The sequence below is a fragment of the Eumetopias jubatus genome, unplaced genomic scaffold (genome assembly GCF_037043125.1).
Source record: "Eumetopias jubatus isolate StellerSeaLion01/CBP00866 unplaced genomic scaffold, mEumJub1_p1.0 scaffold_17, whole genome shotgun sequence".
NCBI lineage: Eukaryota > Metazoa > Chordata > Mammalia > Carnivora > Otariidae > Eumetopias > Eumetopias jubatus.
In genome coordinates this window covers 31658542-31684871 of record NW_028274823.1, presented here as the reverse complement: position 1 = coordinate 31684871, position 26330 = coordinate 31658542, and the positions used below count along the sequence as shown (strand labels likewise).

The 26330-nt window shown below is 46.0% G+C and overlaps 2 protein-coding genes across 4 annotated transcripts in view; one reads left to right on the top strand and one right to left on the bottom strand.

The window, feature by feature from the left end:
* Positions 1-15069, top strand: part of PI4K2A (phosphatidylinositol 4-kinase type 2 alpha) — a 29095-nt gene extending 14026 nt beyond the window's left edge. Inside the window, exons 5-9 of the mRNA XM_028098754.2 lie at positions 4658-4719; positions 6397-6496; positions 7194-7327; positions 7830-7889; positions 12229-15069. Coding sequence (XP_027954555.1) covers positions 4658-4719; positions 6397-6496; positions 7194-7327; positions 7830-7889; positions 12229-12390 — 518 coding nt within the window. The 3' untranslated portion in view covers positions 12391-15069. The remainder of the gene's footprint in view (positions 1-4657; positions 4720-6396; positions 6497-7193; positions 7328-7829; positions 7890-12228) is intronic.
* An 850-nt stretch (positions 15070-15919) lies between these two features.
* On the bottom strand, positions 15920-23515 carry AVPI1 (arginine vasopressin induced 1). 3 transcript variants are annotated; one of them, XM_028098974.2, is made up of 3 exons: positions 23387-23515; positions 17513-17809; positions 15920-16544 (listed from the first exon to the last, which is right to left on the bottom strand). In XM_028098974.2, exons 2-3 carry the CDS (start codon positions 17797-17799, stop codon positions 16385-16387), a joined length of 447 nt encoding a protein of 148 aa, XP_027954775.1. In that variant the 5' UTR covers positions 17800-17809; positions 23387-23515; the 3' UTR covers positions 15920-16384. The 3 variants fall into 3 exon arrangements, with proteins under 3 accessions (XP_027954775.1, XP_027954776.1, XP_027954777.1); XM_028098975.2 differs by lacking the exon at positions 23387-23515 and adding an exon at positions 23010-23380; XM_028098976.2 differs by lacking the exon at positions 23387-23515 and adding an exon at positions 21062-21532.
* Between the last annotated feature and the right edge of the window lie 2815 nt (positions 23516-26330).

Sequence of the window (26330 nt, the reverse complement as noted above, 5' to 3'; positions counted from 1 at the left end):
TGTTTTAGCTCTTGTGAATAATGTTGCTATGAACATGGGTGTACAAATATCTTTGAGACACTACTTTCATTTCTTTTGAGTATATACCCAGAAGTGGAATTGCTGGGTAATATGGCAGTTCTGTTTTAATTTTTTTTTGTTGAAGTATGGTTGACCTATGTTTAATTTTTTGAGGAGCTGCCATCCTGTTTTCCATAGTGGCTGCACCATTTTTACATTCCCACCAGTGGTGCACAGGGGTTCCAGTTTCTCTACCTTTTCATCACCACTTGTTATTTTCTGGGTTTTGTTTTGTTTTGTTTTTCATTTGTAGCCATCCTGATAGGTATAATGTGGTCTCTCCTTGTAGTTTTGCATTTCCCTAATGATTAGTGATGTTGTGAACATCTTTTCATGTACTTTTTGGCCATTTGCATATCTTTGGAGGAATGTTTGTTCAACTCCTTTTCCCATCTTTGAATCATGTTGTTTTGTTGTTGAGTTGTAGGAGTTTTTTTTAATATATTCTGGATATTAATTCCTTATCAAATACATGATTTGCAAATATTTCCTACCATTCCATGGGGTGCCTTTTTATTTTGTTGATAGTATCTTTTGATGCAATTAATTTTTAAATTTTCACAAAGTCCAGTTTGTCTATTTTTTTGTTTATTGTCTGTGCCTTTGGGGTCATATGCAAGAAATTATTGCCAAATCTAATGCCATGAAGCTTTTGCCCTATGTTTTTGTCTTAAGAGTCTTATAATTTTTGGTCTTAGATTTAGGTCATGGATCCACTTTGAGTTAATTTTTGTATATGGTCTGAGGTAAGGGTCTAACTTCATTTTCTGTATGTGGATATCCAGTTTTCCCAGCACCATCTGTTGAAAAGACTATCTTTTCATCATTGAAGGGTCTTGTCACCCTTGTTGAAAACCATTTGATCATACATGCAAAGGTTTATGTCTAGACTGTATGGTATTTCATTTGTCTATGTGTCCGTCTTTATGCCATTACCACACTATTTTGATTTATATAGCTTTGTATTAAGTTTTGTAATAAGCATAGTTTTGTTTTGTTTGTTTGAGAGAGTACGCGCACATGTGCGCACAAGTTGGGGAGGAGGGGCAGAGGGAGAGAGAGAATCCTAAGCAGGCTCCATGCCCAGCGCAGAGCCTGACCCAGGGCTCGATTTTACAACCCCAAGATTACAACCTGAGCTGAAACTAAGAGCTGGACACCCAACAGACTGAGCCACCCAGGCGCCCCTATAGTAAGTATAGTTTTATAGTAAGTTTGGAAATTTGGAGAAAGTGTGAGTCCCCGAGCTTTGTTCTTTTCTTTCTGGATTGTTTTGTCTATTTGGTATCCCTTGAGATTGCATATAAATTTTAGGATGGGTTTTTCTATTTCTGCAAAAAACATCATTGGGATTTTGATAGGAATTGCATTAAATCTCTAAATAGCTTCAAAGTAGTATTGACATCTTAACCATATTGAGCCTTCCAGTCTGTGAGTATGGAATGTCTTTCCATTTATTTATGTCTTCTTTAATTTCTTTCAGCCATGTTTTGTAGTTTTTATTATACAAATCTTTCACCTCCTTGGTTAAATTAATTCCTAAGTATTTTATGCTTTTTGATGCTAAATGGAATTGTTAATTTGCTTTTTGGATTGTTTGTTGTTAGTAGAAACACAAATGATTTTTATGTGTTGACTTTGTACTCTGATACTTTGCTGAGTTTATTCTGATTTTTTGTGTGTGGCATCATTAGGGTTTTCTACATATAAAGTCATATCATCTGTAAACAGATAATTTTACTTATTTCTTTCAAATTTAGATGCCTTTTATTTCTTTCTCATGCATAATTGCTCTGGTCTTCCAGTACCAAGTTGAATAGAAATGTTGAAAGCGGGCATCTTTGCCTTGTTCTAGATCTTAGAGAAAAGCTTTTGGTCTTTCACCATTGAGGATGATGTTTGTTGTGGTTTTTCATGTATGACTTTTATTGTTAACATGGGGCTTGATCTCATGACCCTGAGATCATGACTTGAGCTGAAATCAAGAGTTGGCTGCTTAACCAGCTGAGCCACCCAGGCGCCCCTGCATGGTCTAGTCTTTAGCTTTTGTGTTTCTAGGAATGTGGCCATTTCATCTAGGTTATCCAGTTTCTGGGTATACAATTGCCTATAGTACTCTCTTACAATCCTTTTTACTTTTATTTTGGTAAAATTGGTAGTAATGTCCCTACTTTCATTTCTGATTTTAGCAATTTCAATCTTCTCTCTTTTTTTCTTAAACTAAATAGCTCAGTGGTTATCAATTTTATTCATCCAGTGAGACAACTCTTATATTTTAGTTTTAGAGCATTTAGTTTATTTATCTCTAATGTACATATATATTTGGATTTTCATCCACCATCTTATTTCCTTTCTATTTTGTGTGCTTGTCTTTTTTTTTTTCCTCCCCTTCTCCCTATGATCTCTTTTCTTTCTTGCTTTCTTTTAAAATTATTTTGTAATTAGGGGCGCCTGGGTGGCTCATTCAGTTAAGCGTCTGACTCTTGATTTTGGCTCAGGTCATGATCTCAGGGTCATGAGATTGAGCCCAACGTCAGACTCTGTGCTCAGCACAGACTCTGCTTGAGATTCTTTCTCCCTCTCCCTCTGCCCTGCCCTCTGCTCACACGTGCTTTCTCTCTCTCTAAATAAAATCTTAAACTATTTTGTAAGTATTTCATTTCTCCCATCTTTTAGCTCAGAAGTTTATATGCTTTGTCTTTTCCCTTGATGGTTACTCTAAAGATTACCATGTGAATCTTTGATTTCCTATCTCCAGACTTTTGTACTATTAGTGTCATACGTTTTAATTATATATGCATGTATGTATGTATATGTGTCTGTATGTTTGTGCATATGTAAAACCACTTTTCTGTAAAACCATAAGATGATATTGTTATTATTACTGTTATTAATAATACTTACGGAGACGTTTGAGCATATATAAATAAAGCAGAATAGTGAACCTCCATGCACTGGTCATTCCAGCCTTAACAACCATCAGTCCATGACTAATCCTATCCCATTCACACTTCCGTTTACTTATCTTCTTTTATTATTTTAAAGCAAATTACAGATGTAATTTTATTCATAATTATTTCAGTATGTGTCTCTAAAAGATAACTCTTTAAAAAAAACACTTATATCACAAAAAGCTAATATTTATCTAGATTTACTAATATGTTTACCCATTTTATTGCTCTTTCAGTTTTCCTGTATCTCCAAGCTTCTGTTTGGGATAATTTTCCTTTGACTTAGAGAATATAGATACTTTTGTTTTTAAGATTTTATTTATTTATTTGAGAGAGAGAAAGCACAAGCAGGGGAAGGGGCAGAGGGAGAGGGACAAGCAGACTCCCCACTGAGTGGGGAGCCTGAGGCAGGGCCTGATCCCAGAATCCTGGGATCATGACCTGAGTCAAAGTCAGACACTTAATCGGCTGAGCCACCCAGGTGCCCCGACTTAGAGAATATTTTAATACTAGTCTGCTGATGATGAATTTTGGTTTTGTTGGTTTGAAAATGTCTTCATTTTTGTTTTTTGTTTTTTTTTAAAGATTTTATTTATTTATTTGATAGAGACACAGCGAGAGAGGGAACACAAGCAGGGGGAGTGGGAGAGGGAGAAGCAGGCTTCCCGCTGAGCAGGGAGCCAGATGCGGGGCTCGATCCCAGGACCTGGGATAATGACCTCAGCTGAAGGCAGACGCTTAACGACTGAGCCACCCAGGCGCTCCTCACCTTCATTTTTGAAGGCTATGTTTGCTGGGTATAGAATTTGGGATTGGTAGTCATTTTCTTTCAGTAGTTAAAAAAAACCCATTCCATTGTCTTCTGTTCCCATGATTTCTGTGAAGTCAGTTGTTCCTGTATTATTGTTGTTTCTTTGAAGGTAATCTCTTTTTTTCTCTGGCTCCTTTGAGATTTTCCCTGTAGTTGGTTTTCAAAATTTTTACTGCAATATGCTTGGTATAGTTTTCTTTGTATTATCCTGTTAGGGATTCACAGTTTCCCTTGAATCAATAGTTTGATACCTTTTGTCAGTTTTGGAAGATTCTCAGCTATTCTCTCTTTATTTTATTTATTTATTTATTTATTTATTTATTTTTTAAAAAAGATTTTATTTATTTATTTAATTGACACAGAGAGAGAGACAGTGAGAGAGGGAACACAAGCAGGGGGAGGGTCAGAGGGAGAAGCAGGCTTCCCGCGGAGCAGGGAGCCCGATGCGGGGCTTGATCCCAGGACCCTGAGATCATGACCTGAGCTGAAGGCAGTCGCTTAACCAACTGAGCCACCCAGGCGCCCCTATTTATTTATTTTTAAGTTTAAAAAAACTTACACCCAGCCCTACAACCAGCAGGTGCTCTAGGAGAAAATAAGCCACAGATGATGGACTCCCTGTCTGAATTTCCTTTCTCTCCCAGGTCTCAACACTTTAACTCTTAATGGTCTTGTTAAAATCGCCAATACCTTCAAGAGATTTAAAAATATTTTATCAATTTTTTATAGGTGTTCTCAGTAGAATGATTGGACCAAGTGCCCAAAATATGTAGTCCATCATGACTGAAAGTGAAAGTCACCCCAGTTTTTTCTAACTTCATGTTTCTGTTCACAGATCGAGGCAATGACAACTGGCTGATTAAATATGACTGTCCAATGGATAGTTCTAGCTCCCGGGTAAGAGATTGATCTGTGTCTTAAAGAAGAAGATGAGGTAGTGTGTATGCATAATACAGAAACACATAATAATCAGAGATTAGGTCACATAGGTTCAGAAGAATCAGGATAGCACATGTGTTTAAAATTGATAGGTTAATATTTGATAGTTTGTCTCAATCTGATTTTTAAGTGGTATCTTCTTGAATGGTGTTCATAGAGATAGAATGAAGAAAGGTTCAAATATGTTTGGAACATATTACATACTTGATGCCTTTCTTGGAGATTCACATTGCATGGTAGCATAGTAAAGGTTTGAGAAGTAGTCCATTAAATGAACCTCTTTAATTTTGTTTGGCCCAGTGATTTCTAAACTTTTTTAGAATACTTTCCTCATAATAGACCGTTCCATAGAACATCAGATTAGAAAACGCTGCTTCCTGCAACTTTCCTTACTTTCTCATTGCTTTCATCCTCTACCATGCTTTTCTATTCCTGCTCAGTCTGCACATTTAAAAAAATTAGTAGGAATGCTACCTAGAATAGGAGAGTAAGGTTGACTTTTATTCCTTATAATAAGTTTTTCTCTGTCCAGCTTTATTTAAATAGAATTGACGTATAACATTGTGCAGATTTAAGATGTGCAACGTGGTGATTTAATGCACGTATATTTTGCAAAATGTTTACCACAATAAGGTCAGTTAACACATTCTCATAGTGTTTTTATTTCCTTCTCTAATTGTGGTTCTCATATTTGGTACATGAAGAGCTTATTAAAAATAGTCAAGAGTCTTCAGGCCTTTCCTCCACTAGGTCTGGGGTAAAACTCAGGATTCCATACTTTTTGTTATTTTTATTTATTTGACAGAGAGAGAGCATAAGCACAAGCAGGGGAGGGGCAGAGGGAGATGGGGAAGCAGGCTTCCCACTGAGCAGGGAGGCTGATGCGGGACTCGATCCCAGGACCCTGGGATCATGACCTGAGCTGAAGGCAGCGCTTAACTGACTGAGCCACCCAGGCGCCCCAGGATTCCATACTTTTAATAAGACATCCTGGGGGATTCCGATGCAGGTATCTTCAACCTACATACCCTATTTCTGTGATGGCACCTGTGAACCTGAAGTGTGGAGCCAAACAGACAGTCATGAGAGTGTCTGACAGGCTATCATAGGTAGCCTGCCCCACTCTTTGCAGTCAGCCTTGTCCTTTTCCCTTATCACTGAAATGGCAAGAGACTCTCTTGTGCAAGAGCAGCCAGCTGTTACTTCCATGGTTCTGTTATGTCACGGGAAAATGTGGTCACCAGTGCAGTAGCATCTGGTCAAGGTCCACACAAAAGGACCTTGGCTGGCTGATACTTGCTTTTCCTTTTTCCTTTTCATACTCTCAGGACTCTCACTGCTTTTCCCTAGGAGGAAAGGCTTAGAGTTACCTTTGTTACTGTCAGTTTCCTTCTTACCAAGGGCTGTGGCAACTCCTGGGGAAGTGCACCTTTTCTAAGATAAGGGACTCTGAGAACTTTGAAGAGGCCGAGTCAGAGGTGCCATAAATGTACTAAATTTAGGAACTATGGAAACCAGTTCAGAGGTTGACTAAGGATTGGTGCCTGAGGGGGTTGAGGTGGGGTGCTTTGCTACTACTTTGAAGGGCATGAGACAGTTGGGAGCCTAAGTATTCAGTCTTTCCTTGCTCTTCAGGACACAGACTGGGTGGTGGTGAAGGAGCCTGTTATCAAGGTGGCTGCCATAGACAATGGGCTGGCTTTCCCCCTGAAACATCCTGACTCCTGGAGGGCATGTAAGTCTAAGACCACTGTGGTCTGGCTCTTTTCTTGCTCAGTCTCAGTTTCTCATCTATGCAATGAAGATAATAATGCCTCTACGACAGGATTATTCTAAGACTTCATGGAATAATGCAGCTCATGCATTTAGCACAGTAGCGGGCACGTGGCAAGTATGCAGAACACGAGCTGTTACCATCATTTTTACCTTTACGTTATTCCTATTAAAAGCACACAATTGAGTTTTCTCATGTTTTCGCATTTTTTTTCGTTCTTTCTGAGGACTATCTTATTTATTCTATTTGTGTTTCTAAATATAAGCTATTGTCAGTGTTCTGTCTTCCTTGTTGACATCCTGGAAGTCAGCTCCTGTTCTAACTGAGAAACTCTTGGAAAGAGAGAGAGATACAAGTAGGGGGTCACTAGCCCCTGTGCAGTACCAGTCTGTCTTCTCAGAAGGAGCATCTGAATATCTCAGTGGCAAGTCACTGGAAGGTCATGTGATGTCTGGGAAAGAGCACCAGCTCTGGGATTCTACAGTCCTGGGTTTGAATCCTAATTCCTCCACTTACTCTGTAGCCTTTAGGATTAACATCCCTTGTAATTTTCTTTCCTGTTGTATATCATGTGAGAGGGGCGTTCTGCCTTTTGCTGTGCTCTGATAGGTGGAGGACATAGATGGGCAGCTTTGCTTTGTGCTTTTCTTCTTTTCAGATCCCTTTTACTGGGCCTGGTTGCCTCAGGCAAAAGTCCCGTTCTCTCAGGAGATCAAAGATCTGATTCTTCCAAAGATTTCGGACCCTAACTTCGTCAAGGACTTGGAGGAGGACCTATATGAACTCTTCAAGGTTAGCCCTGGGAGCCTCAACCTTATAACTATATAGAAGAAGGAATTTCTAATGGCTTCTCAAATGGCTTCTGATACAAGCCAAGAGAGAATGGCTAACACTCTTCTGACTTGTGTTAGCCAATGAAGAGTGAGCAAGATTCCCACATGTGGACAGCAAGACCTAGTTTGGGGCAGTTTGAAAAAAAAACATTGACAGCTGTGATGAATCAGCGTGGGTTTATCCTGCATGTCATGGGGCTGCAGTGTGTTTACAGAGCCCTTCTTTGCAAATGGAGCACTAGAGCCTGGAGTTCTTTAGAGTTCATAATGAGACTCAGGACAAGATATTTACTTGTTCTCTCTTTCCCCATCTGTGAAACAGAGTTCTTAGGGTGGTAGTTAACTTCACTAAGCCTCATAAGCCTCATGTAAGTTTTCTTTATTAGAAAGTTTCTATTTGGGGGAGGAAAATGGGTTCTTCTGAGGGATTCATGCAGGTTCCATCTCCTGCCCTTTTACAGAAAGATCCTGGTTTCGACAGGGGCCAGTTCCATAAGCAGATTGCTGTCATGCGGGGACAGGTAAGCCTCGGACTCCCTCCTGGTGTCATCCCTGGGATCTCTCTGGGCGGGTCATATGCTTATGTTGAGTAAATGCATAAAGCTTGTGTTTTACACCCTTTGAGTCTATGCCATACTTATTTATGACTCTGTCTTAGCACATGGGAGAAGAAAGGGAGCCCTTTCAAATCTCCCACCTCTTCCATGGTATCCAGTGCTCCGTGAGGCACTATGTGCTCAGCTCTGTGCCAGTTGCTGGGTGGTTCATTGGTAAATTTACCCAGTGGCCCCTGTCCTCAAGTTGCTCAAGGCAGGCCATATGCTTAGGTGGTTATGAGCTAGCCTCTGGAGTCAGACTTCTTCACTGCTTACAAGCTCTGAGGCCTTGGGCAAGAGCCTCTGCTTCCTTGTTTATAAAATGTGACAATAATAACACCTTGCACAGTTGGCCAAAGGATTACATAAGATAATGCATGTCAGATGTTTAGTAAAGACAATTACCTAGCACGTGGTTAGTACTCATAAATTGGCTATGGTTATAATTTTTGTTATGGTTACAAGTCGTATTATTTCTTCTCTCTCCACTTCACCTTCAAAGAGAGCTAAGGAAACCCCTAGGGAATTGTTGATCTTCCAAAGTATAGTAAAGACTATGCCTGAAAAATTGTATTAAAACTCTGTAGGGCACTGACGTTCTTATCACTTTAAAGAGATCCGGGATGGCTCAGTGGTTAAGGGGCACACACTGGTCATGGTGCCTGTGTTTGAATCCTGGCTCTGTCATTTATTGGCTGTGAGTTCTTGGAGAAGTTGCTTAATCTCTCCTTCCTTTAGTTTCTCCATTTGTAATATGGGATTAATAACAGCACCTACGTTCATAGGGTTATTATGAAATAAATGATTTGGAGTAGTGCTTGATGGATTGAAGTTCTCGATATGCATTAGCTGTTTTATGATTTTGTATATAGAAAAAGCAGCTTTTCACATCTTTAAAAGATAGGAAGGTCTTTCTAGTTGTAATTAGGCATTTACCTCTTCCTACCGTTTTGGTAAAGGCTTCTGGTGAGAGCAACTCTTGGGCTTACCGAGTCCATGTTTCCTTGGAAATGGGACGTACAGAGGTTTTAAGAGCTGTGGTTATAGCTGCCTGCATACCAGTAACGCGGTCTTCCTACATTTCTCAAGTTGTGTAAAGGCCCAGTTAAGCTGGCAGAATTTTTGGAAGCCTTAAAAACCATATGATGTGCTGTGGTATTATGGAACTCAGCATAAAGGAATGAACTGTTTCTCAAGTTTATGTAGGCTGTGCCTCGGTCCCTGTTGTATTATCTTCCCTGATCCCTTTCCAACTCAGTCCCTTGCCAAAACCATAGCAACCCTCCTCTCATATCCAGTTAGGGATGTTATCTAGGGTGGCAGAAAGGGAGGGGAGGGGGAGTGTAATTTTATCTTTCTTTCTGTTTTGTGCCCTTAATGTCTTTTGAGGGCCTTTTGGCCTCTTACAACCTAGAGTGCCTACCTCTGAAACACCGTAAGGTTTCATGAGCATCCAGCTCCTTTCAGCAGGTAGGTGGCCAATACCAGTTACATCCTTATTAGCTTACCAGTCAGGGCAAAATGAGCCGTTGCCTTCCAGAAGTCTGACCTACCACAGGGAAAGGAGGTCACAACCCTTTACCTACCTGAGCCTAGTCACAGAGTGCCTGTATGAGGGCCCTGAGCCAGGAGAAAGAGTCAAGAACTCCAGAGAGACGGAGTTGGGTGACAGAAGTTGTTACTCACTGTAAAGACGTCACACCAGGTGTTAGATAGAGTGCAGGGTCTGAGGTAAAGCCTCTTTAAATGGCATATTCAAAGACAATGTTCATTCTTTAGCATTATGGGCCTGCTATCACTTTTTCGTCAACTTTTTAATTTGAAGAATTTCAAACCTCAGTAAAGACTATCTTTTCCTGGATTCACCAATGATTACACTTAGCCACACTTGCTTTATCTCTATATCTATTTGCTTGTATCTCTGTAGATTATCTATCAGAATAATGTCTATCTCTATATATCCATGTAATTTCTCTCTTTAATATACCTGTGAAATTTGTCTCTCCCTCGGTAGATAGATTGATATATTTTCTTTTTGACCAAATCTTTTGAAAGTAAGTTGTAGATAATTTGACATTTTACTCCAGATACTTCAGCATGCATGAGAGGCAGCTTTCTAGCCCAAAGAACCAAAGGAAGCACAGGAAGAACCAGCCAGGGCAGGTTTAAAATCCTGTCTCTTAAGTTGGGTAGTCTCCTGTACAATTCACTCCAATTCTATTTGAACCTCCTTTTCATTCTCTACCCTGAGTTTTGTGTTCAAGGGTCTTTGAAGCAGTGGAGGATGCTGACAGATACCAAACAATTAAGTAAAAAATATAATTACTGGTAGGATCCACTTCTGACTTCCCCCTCTGTTTCAGGTGTATCTCTGCCTCTTTATGGGCAGCATTTGCAGACCCAAGATATTTGTGGCTTGAGGACTATGTGTCTGTGTGATTTGAGGGTGCAGCCCTGCTTATCCTCCCCTGTGTCTATGGCCTGGCCATGAAAATCTTCAGTATCAGGCGGTTTAAAGAAGGTGCCTGGCTGGCTCAGTTGGTAGAGCATGTGACTCTTGATCTTGGGGTTGTGAGTTTGAGCCTCACGTTGGGTGTAGAGATTACTTAAAAATAAAATCTTTTTTTTTTTTAATTTTTTATTTATTTGACAGAGAGAGACACAGTGAGAGAGGAAACACAAGCAGGGGGAGTGGGGGAGGGAGAAGCAGGCTTCTGCTGAGTAGGGAGCCTGATGCGGGGCTTGATCCCAGGACCCTGGGACCATGACCTTAGCTGAAGGCAGACACTTAACGACTGAGCCACCCAGGTGCCCCTAAAAATAAAACCTTAAAAAAAAAAAGAAACTTAAAAAGCAAGCAAGCAGGCTATCATAGGACAACTTCCATTTTTGTACTGTCCTATCAGAGAAGATAAATGGTGGTGATTCTAATTTTGACAAACATGTTCCCATGAACACATTTCTTTTTTTTTTAAGATTTTATTTATTTATTTGAGAGAGAGAGTATGCGAGAGCACAAGTCAGGGAGAGGGAGAAGCAAACACACTGCTGATCAGGGAGCCCAATGTGGGACTCAGTCCCAGGATCCTGGGATCTTGACCTGAGCTGAAGGCAGATGCTTAACTGACTGAACCACCCAGGCGCCCCTCCCATGAACACATTTCTGAAATATCTGTAAAATATGGACAAAAGTTGATAAAGAGCTAAATGCAATGTGGTATCCCTAATGGGATCCTGAAATAGAAAAAGAACGGTACTGGAAAATCTAATGAAATCCGAATTAAGTCTGGAGTTTGGTTTATAGTAATGTTCCAGTGTTAATTTCTTAGTTTTGGTAAATGTACTGTAGTTATGTAAAAATTTAAGATTAGGAGAAACTGAGTAACTTCTGCACGATCTTTGTAACTTTTCCATAAGTCTAAAAAACAATGATAGCATTTGAGAGAGAAGCCAAGTGAAATGTTGACTTTTTTCAAAATACATGGTCTTTGTAGGAAAATCAGAAAATAAGGGTAAACAACAATGAACAAATAAAAATCACCTATAATTTCTTGACTCAGAGATAATTACTGCCAACTTCCAGAATTTTTTCTCTCTGTAGATAGGTAGATAAGAAGATAGAATTTCAGAAAATAAAGGTGGAGTCACGTTATAATACTGGCTCCTGTCTCTGTCCTTTTCTGTCTGTTGACGTCAGGATTAGCTTTCCATGACAATAAAATAGATCTTTTAATTGCTATTTCTTATCCCTTAGATTATTAACTGATCCCATGCTCTTGGGCATTTATACCATTTTCACTGTTATAAACAATATTGCACTGTATTAGTTGAAACTAAGTGTTTCGTGTGTATCCATGATTGTTTCTTTAGTTCCTACAAATGGAATTGCTCAGTCAGAGGGCCTGTTCACTTTTAAGCCTTTCTGAAAAACTGGCGCAGGGTCCAGCCCCATAGCCTGGCTCTGAACTTTCCTCAAATCTGAGGCATCTTCTTCTTCTTCTGTATCCTTACTAATGGGAAGGGCAAAAATGGGAGGTTTTGGTTTTAATTTGCATTTGTTAAATGACCAGAGAGATTTCCATTTTCTGTATTTTGCCCCCTTATATTCCTACTTTTGGAAATACCCTATTTGTATAATTTTCCATCAATGGGTTATTTGTTTTTGTATTGATTTATGGGAGTACTCTTATCAGCAGGTCTCCCTTCAGAGGCAGACCAGGATGCCTTGGTCTTTCCCTCACTGATCTTATTTTTCCTGCCGCAGATCCTAAATCTGACCCAGGCTCTGAAAGACAACAAGAGTCCCCTGCACCTTGTCCAGATGCCACCCGTGATTGTCGAGACGGCCCGTTCCCACCAGCGGTCTTCTAGCGAGTCCTACACACAGAGCTTTCAGAGTCGGAAGCCCTTCTTTTCGTGGTGGTAGCCCAAGAGGCAGACAAAGACATGTTGTTTGAGACTTGGGCTGGGAGGAAGCCTGGGGAGTGGGTTGCAGGAAAAGCCAGAGAAGCCGGTGGAGAGCAGTGCCCTTAAGAGCCCTTCTTCTCTGCTTGCCACCCCCTCAGCGCTTTCCCAAGCACAGGGAGAAGCACAATCGGAGGGACAGTATGTGCTGTTGGGCCCTTCAAAGTGCTAGGGAGGGCTGGAGCCTCCATGCAAGTGAGTAGTCCAGAGGCCCCGGAAGGAGCATCTCCCAGCATCCTCTGGGGGCAGGCTGGGAAATCCCCTTCCCTCCCTGACACCCTGCTCTGTGGCAATTCCTCATTATATTCTGCATCAGAAAATGAGCACACAAATACGAATTTAAATATTAGTAGCAAAACCCAGGCAGAATCCCAGATCCTCTCAGGTCAGAAACCTCTGATCCAGACCTAAATTTGCATGGACCCAGACACTCAGGTGCCTCACAGTTCCTTACTCCCGTGGACCAATGCGGCTGGGTGATTCAGAGAGCCACTGGGTGACTCACCAGTTGGGACAGACAGAAGCCACACCTTTCCTTTGGATTTTTGCCAAGTTTTCTTCCCCTTCTCCCACCAGTGCAATAGGTGACTAAAAGCCTCCCAGCCCAGTTCTCATGGTCGGGACACTTTTGCTCCGGAACTCTCAGTGGTTCTGCATATGATCATAGAGATCGGCTCTGCTCTCTGCCCTGCTAAGGACGCAGGCTCCCTAGTCCAGGCTTGCAGTTTACCTGCCATTTAGGCAAAGGCAAGAGGGAGGAAGTGGCCTCCCCAGCATGCAGAAGCGATCCATCTGGCCTAAGTGCATGCTGGGAGCTGTAATTGGTCTGTGGGTAAACTTATCCCAGCCTTGCTTCCTGAGTCCTGGTGATAAACTCCCCCCGGTCCTCTAATTTGTTCTGTTGTTAGCTATTTTTTTTCTCAACACTTTTGACTTAGGGGTTCAGTTCTGGGTTCTGGAGTGGGTCTCTGAGGTGCATCTCAGCTCATGAGAGGACAGGATATTAGGTCCCTGGACTTCTCTGTATGCCACCACCTGCTGCTTGGTGGAGGTAACGGGACTCATGTTCTCTTCCTAGTTGGCAGCTTCCCTTTGCTCCCTGACCTCTTGTTCCAGGCCAGTTTTTCCCTGGCTTCTTGAGAAGGGCAGGGCCCAGAGGAGAAAGGCCTTTAAACTGTCCCCCAGTGCCTGCCCAGCTCAGTGTGCATCTTCCTGCTTCCATGTCTCTTTCGCCTCAGCTGTCCCCCTTGCCAGGTGTCTGAGCCCTTTCTACACCAAAGCAAAGAATGGCCTCAGGAGGGAGTGAAGAGGGTGCCATCTGTGGCTAAGGGGCAGTTCTGCGCTACTGGACACTTCAAGATTCTGGCACCCTGCGATTGGTCAATCAGCCTTGGAAAGAAACAATCTTGAAGGTTTGAAAAACAACCAAAGAAAGGGAGCGAGGACTATGGCTGCGTGCCCTCTGCTTGCCCAGCTCCCGCTGCCCAGGAGGCAGAGCAGAGATGTGCAGTCCTCTTGTCAGCTGGGCCAAGCTGGTCCCTTTGCATTCCAGCCCCCAGGAGCCAGTTTGTGCTGGGGTTCCCTCCAGCTGACAGGAAGCGTCTCTGGGAGCTGGATATGCATGCCCTGTGGACAAAGACACAGCTCTTAGCCCTGACAATCTCATTCGGCCACCCTGGAATCTGGCCTGGCGGGACCATGTTTGTGACAGTGCCTGCACCCAGACTGCAGGAGCAGCAGGGCTCCCAGAGGCCAGAGGGGACCCAGGTGTGTCTAGCTCTCCAAAGACCTCTCTACACAGACCTGTTGGTAAAACTTCCCACCTGGGCGTTGAGAGAACCCAAGCAGTTTTAGAGGAAGCTGCTTGCTTCCCCCAGCCAAGTACATCTGCACATTGCCCTCATCCAGACCAGCTCTCTGATGAGAAGGAAATTGGGTCCAGCATACAAGGGGGCTGGTCCCAGTCCTGGCAGGCAAGATGTGGGGCATCCTTTCTTGGCATGTCTCCATTCTCCTTGAAGTCTGTACTCAGGTTGCCTTGAATGTGGACTTGGGGAGAGCTGGGGGCCCAAATTGCCAGGGCGGGCTTCTGGGCGGCACTCACGGGACAGCCCAGCCCTCTGCCAGCCCCAGGCCCGGTCCCCGTGTCAGGGAGGCGAGGCCCGGCTGGGAGAGTGCTGCTGCCTGTGCTGCTCTTCCAACGCACTGTAGGGCTTGTATGTAATGTATTTAAGTCGATGCAAATGTATGAACAAGTCCAAATCTGACCTTTTTTGTCTAGTGTTCTTGGGTGAAAGGAAGACAAGGTAGAATGCAATTTTAAACCATGTGTTTCCATGGAGTTGCTGAGATATGGCTCCTGAGTTATACAGGTCCTCATTTCCAAAGTCCCAGTGCTTATTATTTTCATTAACTCATTTGACACCAAAACGTCACCTGAACCTACACTGGTATGAATTGAAGCTATTTGTAACCATCATGTTTTCCTCTTAGTGTGTATATCTGTTGCAGAAATATTAATGTTTTGTTATGAGATATTTCCCTACTAGGGATTATGCAGTATTTGCACTGACTACTTCCTAAAAGCTGAAAAAATTCTGAATAACAGAGTCATCTAGCCCAAAGGGTTTGGGATGAGGAATATGGACTCAGCGTCTCTTCTTGGCTACAAGAGGTCAACCCTTTATGTGTGCACATGGTAGCCTGCTTGAAGCACTTTGAATCCTTTAAGTGGTGGGTGATCGGGCAGATAGGATTCCTGGGGAGCGGAGCTGAATGCTAATGAGCACATAATATGCTGTTGAGGCGAAGCCAGCAGAGTAATCAAAAATCCTCACCTTAAAGGCTTTTTTTTTTTTTTTTGAATGAGACAGACTCTTTTTTTTTTTAATTTAAATTCAGGTAATTAACATATAGTGTATTATTAATTTTAGAAGTAGAGTTCAGTGATTAATCAGTTGCATATAACACCACCTTAAAGGTTTTTAGGCTAGGAAACCTCAGGTAATGCCAGAGGCTTAAGAATGATTGGTCCAGCTGTGGACCCACCTCAGGATGGTTGGCCCACGGGGATGAAGAAACCAGCTGCAGGGCTGGCAGCCAGGACGTTGACTGCAGGCTCACTGCTCACTATGCAAGGCCGATGGGAAGAGTCTTTCCCCTTCTAGAACTGGCCAGAGTCCAGGAGCCCTCTCTCTCCCGTGGATCAGGACTGCCCTGAAGAGATGCTTCCATCTCCTGATCGGACAACTTCTGGAAAAGGAGCCTTGGGCACAGGGAACTAGGGGACGGGGGGTTCCCAGGGAAGGGGGGCTCCCAGGGACGGGGGGCTTCCAGGGAAGGGGGCTCCCAGGGACGGGGGGCTCCCAGGGAAGGGGGCTCCCAGGGACGGGGGGCTCCCAGGGACGGGGGGCTGTCCTATTTTCTCCTTCCTGGAGTAAGTGCAACCTTTCATCCCCTGGCTCCAGAGTGGCCATCTGGGGACCCTCCCTTTCTGTGACAGACACACTGTTGTTGATGTGAATGTTTTTATTTTGCCACTTAAACCACAGTTTCCTTGTGCTAGCCTGACGGGTAGGGGTGTGGGCAGGCCGCCGGGCCACGGGTTACAGGAGCAGCAGGAGGGTTAGGAGCAGGAGTGGCAAGATGCTCCATCGGAGTGCCCATCACTTGACTCTCGGGGGAATATCATGCAGCCCAGGTGTACTGTTAGATGGGAAGAGCTGAGGCGCTGTTTCTCCACGTTCTGGTGAGGAATGGGTCCCACATAACCTAGAGCTCAGGGGACGTTTCCAGTCCTGTTCTGAATGGAGCAGGCCAGTGGCGGTGGTCTTTCATTTACCCCTGCGGGGCTGTCTTGCCTCAGGTCTCTCTTCCTTCTTCAGCTCCTGGGCCCTTTGGCAAAAGTCCCTCTGGTTCCTGGGGAAGATACTGCCGTTCCCAGCCCCTTCCCTGGATCAGTGTCTGATCTGATGGAGGTAGCTTGTGGGGCCTGGCTTCTTCCAGTTCCGGCGGATCCTGGCAGTTGTCCTCCTGGAGTTCGGATACTGATCGCCAGAAGCCGTCTCCGTGGCACCACTCTGTGGGTCGGCCAGTGGAGTGCAGGGCTCGGGCATTCTGCAGAGAACAAGTGTGTGGCAGGCCCACATCAATAGGAAGAGCAGAATGGGGGCTAAAGAGATTGTGGTCATGATGAACTATTAAAACACACTGGTCGGGGTAAAACGGGACCAGGGCTCGGGTCTCGTCTGCCCTCTGAGAGCTAAAGACTAGGCAAAGCTTTCAGATTTCTTCTCTGTAAAGAGAGCTGGACTAGATCAGGGTGTGTGATACTCTGCATTTCTCCAGCTTCCTCATGCTGTCCTCATGGCAGTCATCCTTAGTCTGCTGTGATACGAGACTCGAGGAACCAAGTACCCTCCTTAGCAAGGTGCTTTAAACAGGGACTGCAAGTCAACTGGAGTTAATCTGAGCAAGGGCCTGATTTGCTTCCCCTGGAACTGATGACTCGGGAGACCTGTTCAGGTCTAATGCCCTGACTGGGGGCCCCGAGAAGGCAGCGGGAAGAATAGAGCCCAGAGCAGAACCCACAGTGATTGGCTAGGCCATGTGGTTCAGCCTGAGCTCGTGGGGCTCACTGTTCCCAGGCTGTCAGTGACCTAGGCACAGGGGGATGACTAGGGGAAGTTTCAAGTTCCTCAACAATTTCCAAACCTCAATACCTCTACCGAACCTTCCTACGCTATAGTCTCTATAATCCCACAGGCGAGATTTTAACCAGGCTTACTTGTGATTCTTACCTGTTCTATGATAGGGAAACAAATTTTCCCAAACAACAGTCCCTCCCACCTGGCTGAGAATCACTGCAAAATTAGGACCCAGCACTCCTTCCCATGGAAGTTCACAGGGTCCAGTATGACTCCAGTAGTAACAGCAATCATAGCACTGCCTAGACCTGACCACCCTCGTGGCAGGTACTTTACAGTGAGGCCAAGTCAGTGGCGCCAGGTCCCCGCGCCGGGAAATGGTGGCGGGGGCACCCTTAGTGCTCACCTTCCCTCAGCCCTCCAGTTCCAGGAACCCACCTGAGCCGGCTGCAGTGGTGCAGTGAGTGGCCCAGGGCTTGCGGCCGGGGGGGCCTCTTCCTGCGCAGCCTCCTCAAAGCCTCTGCCACACGGTGGTCTCCTGCACACTCCCAGATGATCTGTGCCCGCTCCTCGGCCAGCTGGTCCCCACTGCGCTGAAACAGGCCCTGGATCTGCAGCAGCTCGGCGTCCTGGAAGATGTTGGCCGAGGCCTGCTTGCGGCTCCGGGCCTCAGCCGGGGCCTGCCAAGGGGGCGGCTCACTCACCACAGAGGCTGGGGTGCCCATCCTGGGTGCTCTGCGGAAGGAAAGCATGGAGAGACATCAGCTTAGCAGGCCCTTCCCAAACCTGGGGTCCCGACCAATACAAGGCTTCTTGGTGTTTCTATTCTCCAGGAGCCAATGTGCAGTTAAGTCTTGACCTAAAGTCACTCTAACTTCCAGGGCACCTGGGGGAAATAGTATGAATAATGACAGTCAAACTTGATCAGAAAGTGCTTATGTGTGCAACACATGTAGTATCTCCCTGGAGAGTCACAGCAACCTGTGACATAAGCATGGTTTATCCCCACCATACAGGTGAAGAAGTGCAACTCAGTGAAATGGCCGTTGGCAGTCACAAAGCCTTGTGTAAGTGCAGAAGCGGCAGTAGAAGCCAGGTCTGTCTGGCTGTAAAGCCCAGGCAGACCCCAGGATACCTAGGTCCTAAGGACAGTGCTGGCAGCACCCACCGCACTGTGTGGCACATTTAAGTGTACCGGGCATGGCTCTAAGACTTGTAGTCACATAACTGCACAGCAGCCCTGTGGGAGGGAGGGTAGTGAATCCTCATTTCACTAGTGAAGAGACTGAAGAACAGAATCTAGATCTCTCTGATGCTAAGGCCCAGGCCCCGTAGCACAGAAGTGAGGGGAGGGTATGGGCTTGGGCTGCCTAGGCTGGAATCCCACTTCTAGCCACCTCCACCACTGTCTAGCTCAGCTGCCTCCTGCACCGATTCCTACTTCCCAGAGTCGCAGTGAGCTCGATGTTCTATTCTGCTTTCCCATCTGTAACACAGAACAGTCATCCCACCTATTTTCAAGACCCTGGAGACAGACCAAGTCCACATAGTCTAGCATAGTATGAAATAGACCTAACTGCAGTCCAAAAGGCCATGGAGAGCAACACGGGCAAAGAGGCGGCAACAGGGTTAGAATATACAACCATGGGCAGAGGCTGAAATCTGTAAGAAAGTTCAATAAAAGGAAGGCTCATGTCAATGCTCCCCCCCCCCCCCGCAATAGGAAATGAAAATTAAATGATCTTCCTCAGTTCTAGAGAGTTCAATTTGAATAATAAAAGGAGGCTCACTCACCCTATCCTTGTCTCCAGTACAGCCTGAAAACGTTATGAGATTGCAAAGCAGAGTAGACAAGGAAGACCAAGGGACCTTGGCATTACACAGAACTGGACTCAAAATCCCAGACCTGCCACCTTCCTAGTGGTGACCCTAGGCAAGTTACTCAACGTCTCTGAGCCTCTCTGCTTAGCTGTAAAGCCTCATAACCACTTCTCAGGATTGCTGTAAGGATTGAGTGAGTCTAGGGTGGTATGGTATCAGGTAAGAGCCAAATAAATGTGAATTCGTACCCTCCCCCTGCCCCCCCGCCGCCCCTTTTGGCCTCCTTGACTTTTGTACTTGGGTCAGGGGTGTGATAGGATCCCTGTTCCTCTGTTCTGGCCTGAGCCAGCTGAGGACTTGCCTGTGCTCCCTGCGCCCCTCAGCCCCAGGCCTGATGGCAAAGGCCAGGCTGCTACACCAGACCTCAGCTCATTCCAGTGAGCTATGGAGATACCTGTCACCCAGAAACTAGCTTAGAAGGGAATAAAAATTAAAATACATTTCAATACAAAAGGTCCATGCTCATTGTAACCAACAGGATGGAAATCACCTAAAGCATTCCCAGCTTCGTGGCCCTTACGCTCACCTGCCTTTGTTCTCCTGAGAGTTTGAGACCTCTCTCCATCCCATTTAGACTCCGCAAATGTAACTGGCCCTCCCTCCTCCTCACCTCAATATCCACCCTCCTTATTCCAGTAATTTCCACACTCACCCTGTCCGAGTGTCTAGGCCTCCTCTCATAAGAACCCCACTCTCTTCAAAAGGTTTAATAAATAAACCTGTAGAAGACTTTCAGCTAAATTAATTCCATAAAAATTGTGCTTTTTATCTGGACATGGGAATTTAAAATCTCTCTCTCCTTAGGCACTATTACGGAATCCAGTTAAAAACCTAGTATGTGTGGTAATTAACTCCCCTGAGCTGGATGATAAAAACATACTGTGGCCAGAAAACAATAGCAGGGAACACTTTGCAGGCTGATAAAAAAGCTGACTCTGGGTCATTTACTCTGCATCAGGTGATAAGACAGTATGCATGCTATTTCATCCTCAACACAATTCTAGGAATCGGGCACGGTCACCCTCCTCCCAGCTCAGAGGAGCAAAGGAAGCTGAGACACAGATTCAATGCCAGGGCCTCAGCCAAGGCCAGGACCTGGTGTGAGGGGCTGCAGCTGTGTCTGAAAACCTCAGCTGCCTTCACAGCCGAGCAGCTCAAAGCATGCTGCTGCCCATCATTTCTGTGGGGGATATTTCACTATTCTCACCTAAGTCACCAAGGGGGAAACCTGCCGGTGGAAAAGGAAGAACCACACAAGGCAGGGGCGGGGTTGTAGAATTTATTTTAATCTTTTCAGTAGCGTCAAAGCTGTTTACTGCGTGACCCACTGTTCTAGCCTTGAACCTGCGGCAGTCTAAAGAGGAAGATCCCCCAGCTTCCAAAACAAATCTGGAACTGCAGCCCAACCCAGTGCACACAGTACTGGCTTATGAGTCAGAGCCCTAGGCATGCCACTCACTGGCTGAGGGGCCTTCGGTACTTCTCCTCCCTGGGCCTCTGCTTCCCCCTTACATCTGTACTAACAGGTTGATGCTTATGGTCTCTGAGGGCGTGTGCAGAGTCAGTGATTCTCTGACGAGGCTAGGTCAGTACGGAAGCGGTGACTGGGTTTGCTTGGCTGCCAAGGCCTAGATGCAACATGTGTGGACAGGTCTGGCTAATTAGGTGCCAGGAAATTCCCCAACCAGTAATTCTTCTCTGCCCTCCTCAATCTTCCCTGGAGACAAGGCACTGTTTTGCTGGTGGGATGTGGGGTTTAAGGTCTGGGAGAAGACAGAGAACTCACTGCTCTAAAGCACTCCGGTGACCTAGGCTGGCTATGACCAAGCCTGGGGCACACTCCTAGGCTGGTCTGGGTGGTGGGAGAAGAGGTGGTATCGTTTCTCTCAGATTCAGGCAATCTTACCCTCCCTTTGGAGAGAACAGCAACCGGATTAAGTAGCAGCAGCTGTCTAAGGGATGGCTTGGAGTCCGATTCCCAGATCCTCCCAGCCACCTCTGCGTGGCTACAAGGCCCTACAAGGCCCTACCTCCAGCCTCTAGCGTCTGAGTTAAAACACACCAACAAACCATCTAGGGAGTCTAAGCCTCCAGCTTCAAACATACCCTCCGTGCAGCTTGGGGCGGGGGGCCTTGGCACCTCCAGATTTTGAGGATCCTCACTCTCGGCTCTTGCTTGCCACCCTGGGATTCAGCCAGCACTAAGACTGGTAATAAAAATCAGTGGATTTCACATAGGATTACATGTAAACTTTGGGAAAATGAATCAGAACACTTTAATTATCAGAAGAAACTTTTTTTTTAAGATTTTATTTTTAAGTAATCTCTACACCCAATAAGGAGCTTGAACTTACAACCGGAGATCAAGAGTAGCATGCTCCACCGACTGAGCCAGCCAGGCTCCCCAGAAGAAACGTCTATCTTATTCAATGTGTTATTTGCCCCCTAATTTCTTGGACAAGACCTGAATCCAAGAAAGTCAGTGTATACTTGAACAATGGTACTTTTTTAAACTGGAAAATGACACCACAGGGATACTAAAAGATTACAAATGGATCGTTCATTCCAGAGCTGACATGAAAGAATATAAACATGGGTCTGTAAGCAAATGAGTAAAAACTCATTGCAAAAAACTTCAGTTTGCCATAAACTAGCTTAAAATGAACCCCCAAAGTAAATACCAAATGTGGAAAATGACAAAGTTCAACTTGTTTTGAAATAGGCAATAAATGAACCGGAGAACTCTAACAAAGAAGTATATTTAAAAAGTGACTCACCATGCAATGAACTTGTAATACATAAATACAGTGCACAACTGCGCATCCTTTGTAGTATATGAAGCTCTGTTTAGACACAGCTATTCCGACCGTGGTCTCAGGGAGGCACACGTAACCACGAGAGGCAGAACACATCTGCGTGAGCTGGGCCACTTTCACACTCAGCTCCCCTCCTTCAGATAACCCTGCTGATGGCAATAATCTGTAATCGGAGGCAAAGGGCCTCTTGGATGAAGAACTGGAGGCTCTGGCCCAAGGCCCAAATCAACACTTGTGGCCCTGGCCTGCTTCCCTGCCCCCTGGACAGGAGCCCAAATCTGTGGCTCCTCCACTGGGAGGCCCAGTCCACTTGGCTGTGTGAGCCCCCCAGGCCTTCAGGGCCTAGCCTCCGCCAGGAGTGCCTGAGAGAACTGCATACACGTTAGTCTCCAAAGCTAATGTGGAAGTGGAGAAAGGAACCGGGCCTTACCCCCAGACCAATTCTCACATACGTCTGGAAAATAAACTCTAGATGTAGGCATAACTCTTTTTAAGAGTTGAAGAACACTGAATTCTGGCTGTGCCTCTGAAAACCAGGTGACGTTCCCGTTCTCCCCTGCCCCATTTTGCTCATCATCAAAATAGAATAGGGAGAGTAAATAACCCGTAAGGCGATAAGGGAGATAAAATTAAAGCATCCATCCCAGTACATTGCAGCATGAATGAGTGATGTAAGGGAAAGGCTGTTTAACAACTAGGCAGTATAGAATCATTGTCATTTGCATGAAACTCCCTCAAAAGGGGCCTTCACTCTTGGGAAAAGGGGTGTAAAGGGAGATGGATTCATCTGCGGACTTTTAAGACACAGCTGCCACTAAGGCAGCTTGCTCCATGTCAAGCACAGAACATCACTTTCAAATAGGTGATCTTTTTAATCCTCACCCCATGAAGAGGCACTATAGTTACAGGTTATACCCATTTTACAGACGAGAAAGCTGAGCTCAGAAAGGTTAAGTAACTTGCCCAAAGTCAAACAGGAGGGAGGTGGTGAGGCTGGATACACCCCGGTAGTATGACCCCAGCGCCCAGCCTCTCAGCCGGTGTTATTTTTGTCCTGCCACATGGCTGACGAGGTCTTCAGGGGAAGGAACGACCCAGTAGGCTCTGAAACCCCTCGGAGCCTTCTATCTGCTTCTGCGGGTTTCGGAAGGCGCAGGGATTGAAAGTCAGGTCTCCCAAGCCAGCCTCGGCGCGCTCAGCACTCCACGGCCCCGCGGGGAGTTAGAGAGATTACTCACCACGCTGAAGGGCAGCGCCGACAGACCTCAAATCGGGATAGGGCAGGCTAAGATGTGCCCACCCCAACCCCTTCACGGCCTTTCGAATGGGCGGGCGTAGCTCTGCGCTTCCTGCTGCGAAGGTGCTCACCAGGACCAGGCAGTGTTCACCCACAGGACGAGAGCTTGGGAGGGGATATCCTGGCCCAGGTCGCAGGGCGACATCCCCAGCACAGGTCAGCCCCCGGGGCTCAGACGTGGCCGAAGCTTCGCACAACGCCGGGCCCTAAGTGGACCTCCGGGTTCGGGTCCCAGCGGCACCCGGGCTCTGACGGCCCGCCCGCCCGCTCGCTCGCCCGCTCCCACCGCAGCGCGAGCCGGGCCTCCGATCTACGTACCTGGCTGCCCAAGGCGGGCCACCTAGGTCACTGCCGCGACTCCCGGGAGAAAGCGCTCCCCAGCCGGGAAAGAACCAATCCACCGCCGAGCCTGGGTGAGAGCTCCCCGCGAGCCTTCCAAAATCGAACGCGGAGACGCTGTGGGCCAATCATCAGCAACAGAGGGGCGAGGGGCGTGTCCAGGCTCCGCCCCCTTCCCTCCGCCGGCCTCGAAACCCGAGTGCGAAGATTCCCCGGGTCCAATCAGCAGCGGAGCAGCGGCGAGGGGCGTGTCCGCCGGGGCCCCTTCCCTCCGCCCTCGGCCGCCCTAGCGCGGCGCCCGGAGGCGCCCCCTTCATTGACGTCAGTGGCCTGGGAGAGCAGGGTTTTGCTGGCGCGGGAGCGGGGCGGGGCCGCATTCCAGCCTCGGGGTGCGGGGCGGCAGGCCCTGCAGGGTACACGTGACGCGTGCCCCCTCTCCTGGGCCCTAGGCCAGCGCGCACCGCGCCGCGCGCCTTGCAGCGTGTGGCCCTCTGCAAATAGATACGCAGTTCCCTTAAATCCACTTCCCAGACGGACCACTTGTCTTCTGGCTCCAGCTTTGAGGGAAAGGAAGGGATGGTGATATCTTGGGCTTTAAAGCTAGAATGCCGTGGGTTCAAATCTTAAGCCGTCTATGCAGCCTTGGGCCAGTTACCTAAATGAGCAGTATTAGGAAGGTTTTATACATTCATTGGACAGTGGTCCATTAGGGACCCATCCTGTCCAAGTTCCTTAACAGGCAGTGAACTGGAGGCTTCTGTAAGCCTGTGCCCTGGGGGAATTTACAGCCTAGTAAGGAAGGTAGACGTTAAAGAGCTGAAAACATTTAGTAGTGATTACAGTTATAAACATAAAAGGGTCAAACGGGAGGAAACTCAACTCCCTGTAGGAGGTCCTGGGAGGTAGAAGAAGTAACATTTAAGCTAAGAAAGGAAGGAGAAGTTGAAGTTGGTCAAATGAAGAGGAGTGGGTCTGGGAAGAGTGTTTAAGGAAGAAAGAATGGCATGTGCGAAGTCTAGGAGGTAGCTTGACAAAGGAGGACTTGCTATGAGACCCCGGGGCAGGGCTAGCAAGGGGCAGAGTGGTGAGAAAGCAGAAGGCAGAGGTGGACGGTGAAAAAGTTTCCATTTCACTCTCTGAGGGGAATAGCATTATATATATCGTGTAACAGATATTTTATAGCACTTACCATGTGCCAGTAATGCCAGTCAGCACTTTACAAATATTAGTTCATTTCATCCTCATGAAAAATTTGTGTTTTTAGAAGGTCACTTTGGTCGCAGCTTGGAACTTGTATTAGAGGGTTTGGGAGTGGATGCAGTGGCCAATGGGTTCTTCTTCTCCTTTTTTTTTTTTAGGTTTATTTATTTATTGGTGGGGGGAGTGGGCAGAAGGAGAGGGAGAGAGAGAACCTCAAGCAGACTCCCTGCTGAGTGCAGAGCCAACGCTGGGCTCCATCCCATGACCCTGAGATCACGACATGAGCCAAAATCAGTATTCGGATGCTTAACCGACTGAGCTACCCAGGTGCCCCCAATAGGTTCTTGATAAATGCTTGGTTAGTTTTTTGGAAGATGAGGAGTTGTTTGCACACAGGTTCAAAAATGGTCAGGAAGGTGCCTGGGAATAGGCAGCTAGGTCTCCCTGACTTCTATTTCACTTCAGAGCCGACCTTCATGGTCGTTTAAGTGTGATCTCTCCTCTGTAAAAGTTCCGAGGGGAAAGAGTAAAAGCCAGCATATAAGGATTTGTGGGTCCCTTTCTGCAAGGTGGAAGGAATGTTTGGGAGCTGTTCTTCCTCATCCTATGGTCTCTAGTTCCTCTTTCCGTCCCGCACAAAAACAACATCAGCAAGTGCTTTGCTGTTTTAAAGTGTTTTAACAATGGTTTCTCTTTGCTTTTCCTGAAGACCTAGGGAAATAGCAAAAAGAATAAAGAAGTCAGCCATGTTCGTCTCCAATAGAAGGCACTCATTGCTGCAAAGCCTTTCAGCCAACTGCTTGGCTCAAAAGAGGAGTCTGTGGAGTCCTAAACAGGAAGGCTGGGCTTGAACCAGGGACGCCCTGTTCCCTGGTCTCAGAAATAGGAAGGCCAAACTCTTGGCATTATCAGTGCTTGGAGAGCCTAGGACTTCTGATGCCACGAGCTCAGATGAGCATACCAGGGTGAGAATTAGGAACCTGTGGTTTCTGGGTCAGATGTGACTAAGGCTGGGTGGAGAACATCTGATGTCTTCCCACATTTTTGCAGGCGTGTGACCATGCGCTTACCAGACAATGGAAACATTTCTATTGTTACAGCTTTATGATTCCATAGGTCTGATGAGAAGACAGGGCACTTCTATCATGCAGGAGTGGAGGATTTGGGATCAACCCCCCAACGGGGGGGGGCCCTGTTTGGAAGAGAAGGTCAACTCTGAGGAATGGAGCCCTGGTGTAATTCAGGCCAAGACTTGGTTTTACCAGGGATCAGGTTATGGTGAGGTGAGTGAGGAATAGTCCTTGGGTGCAATACTTAAAGGGACACCAAAACAAAAGCAGAAACAAAAACAAAAACCCAGTAATCAAGATAAATATTTTAATGTAATATTTTTTAAAAATCAAAATTAATGTAAAACATCCACGGTGAACAAAATATCAACACTTAAAATAAAGACCGCTTGTTTGTTTTATGACCTGGTGTCATTTTGCAACAGGAATAGTCATTTCCTATCAGCCCATGGCTCCCGCATAGGCCGCCATATGCCCCCTGCCAGTTAGCTTTATGACGACTGAAAATAGTGTGTGAATCGATTGGGCAACACAAGGCCTTATGTATGGTCATGTTTTTTGATTGTGCGGCTTTCATCAACTTTTTCCATTTAATTCAGAGAATATTTTGATAGGTGTGTAGAGGAGTGCACCTGTTTCCTTTTGCCTTGGGC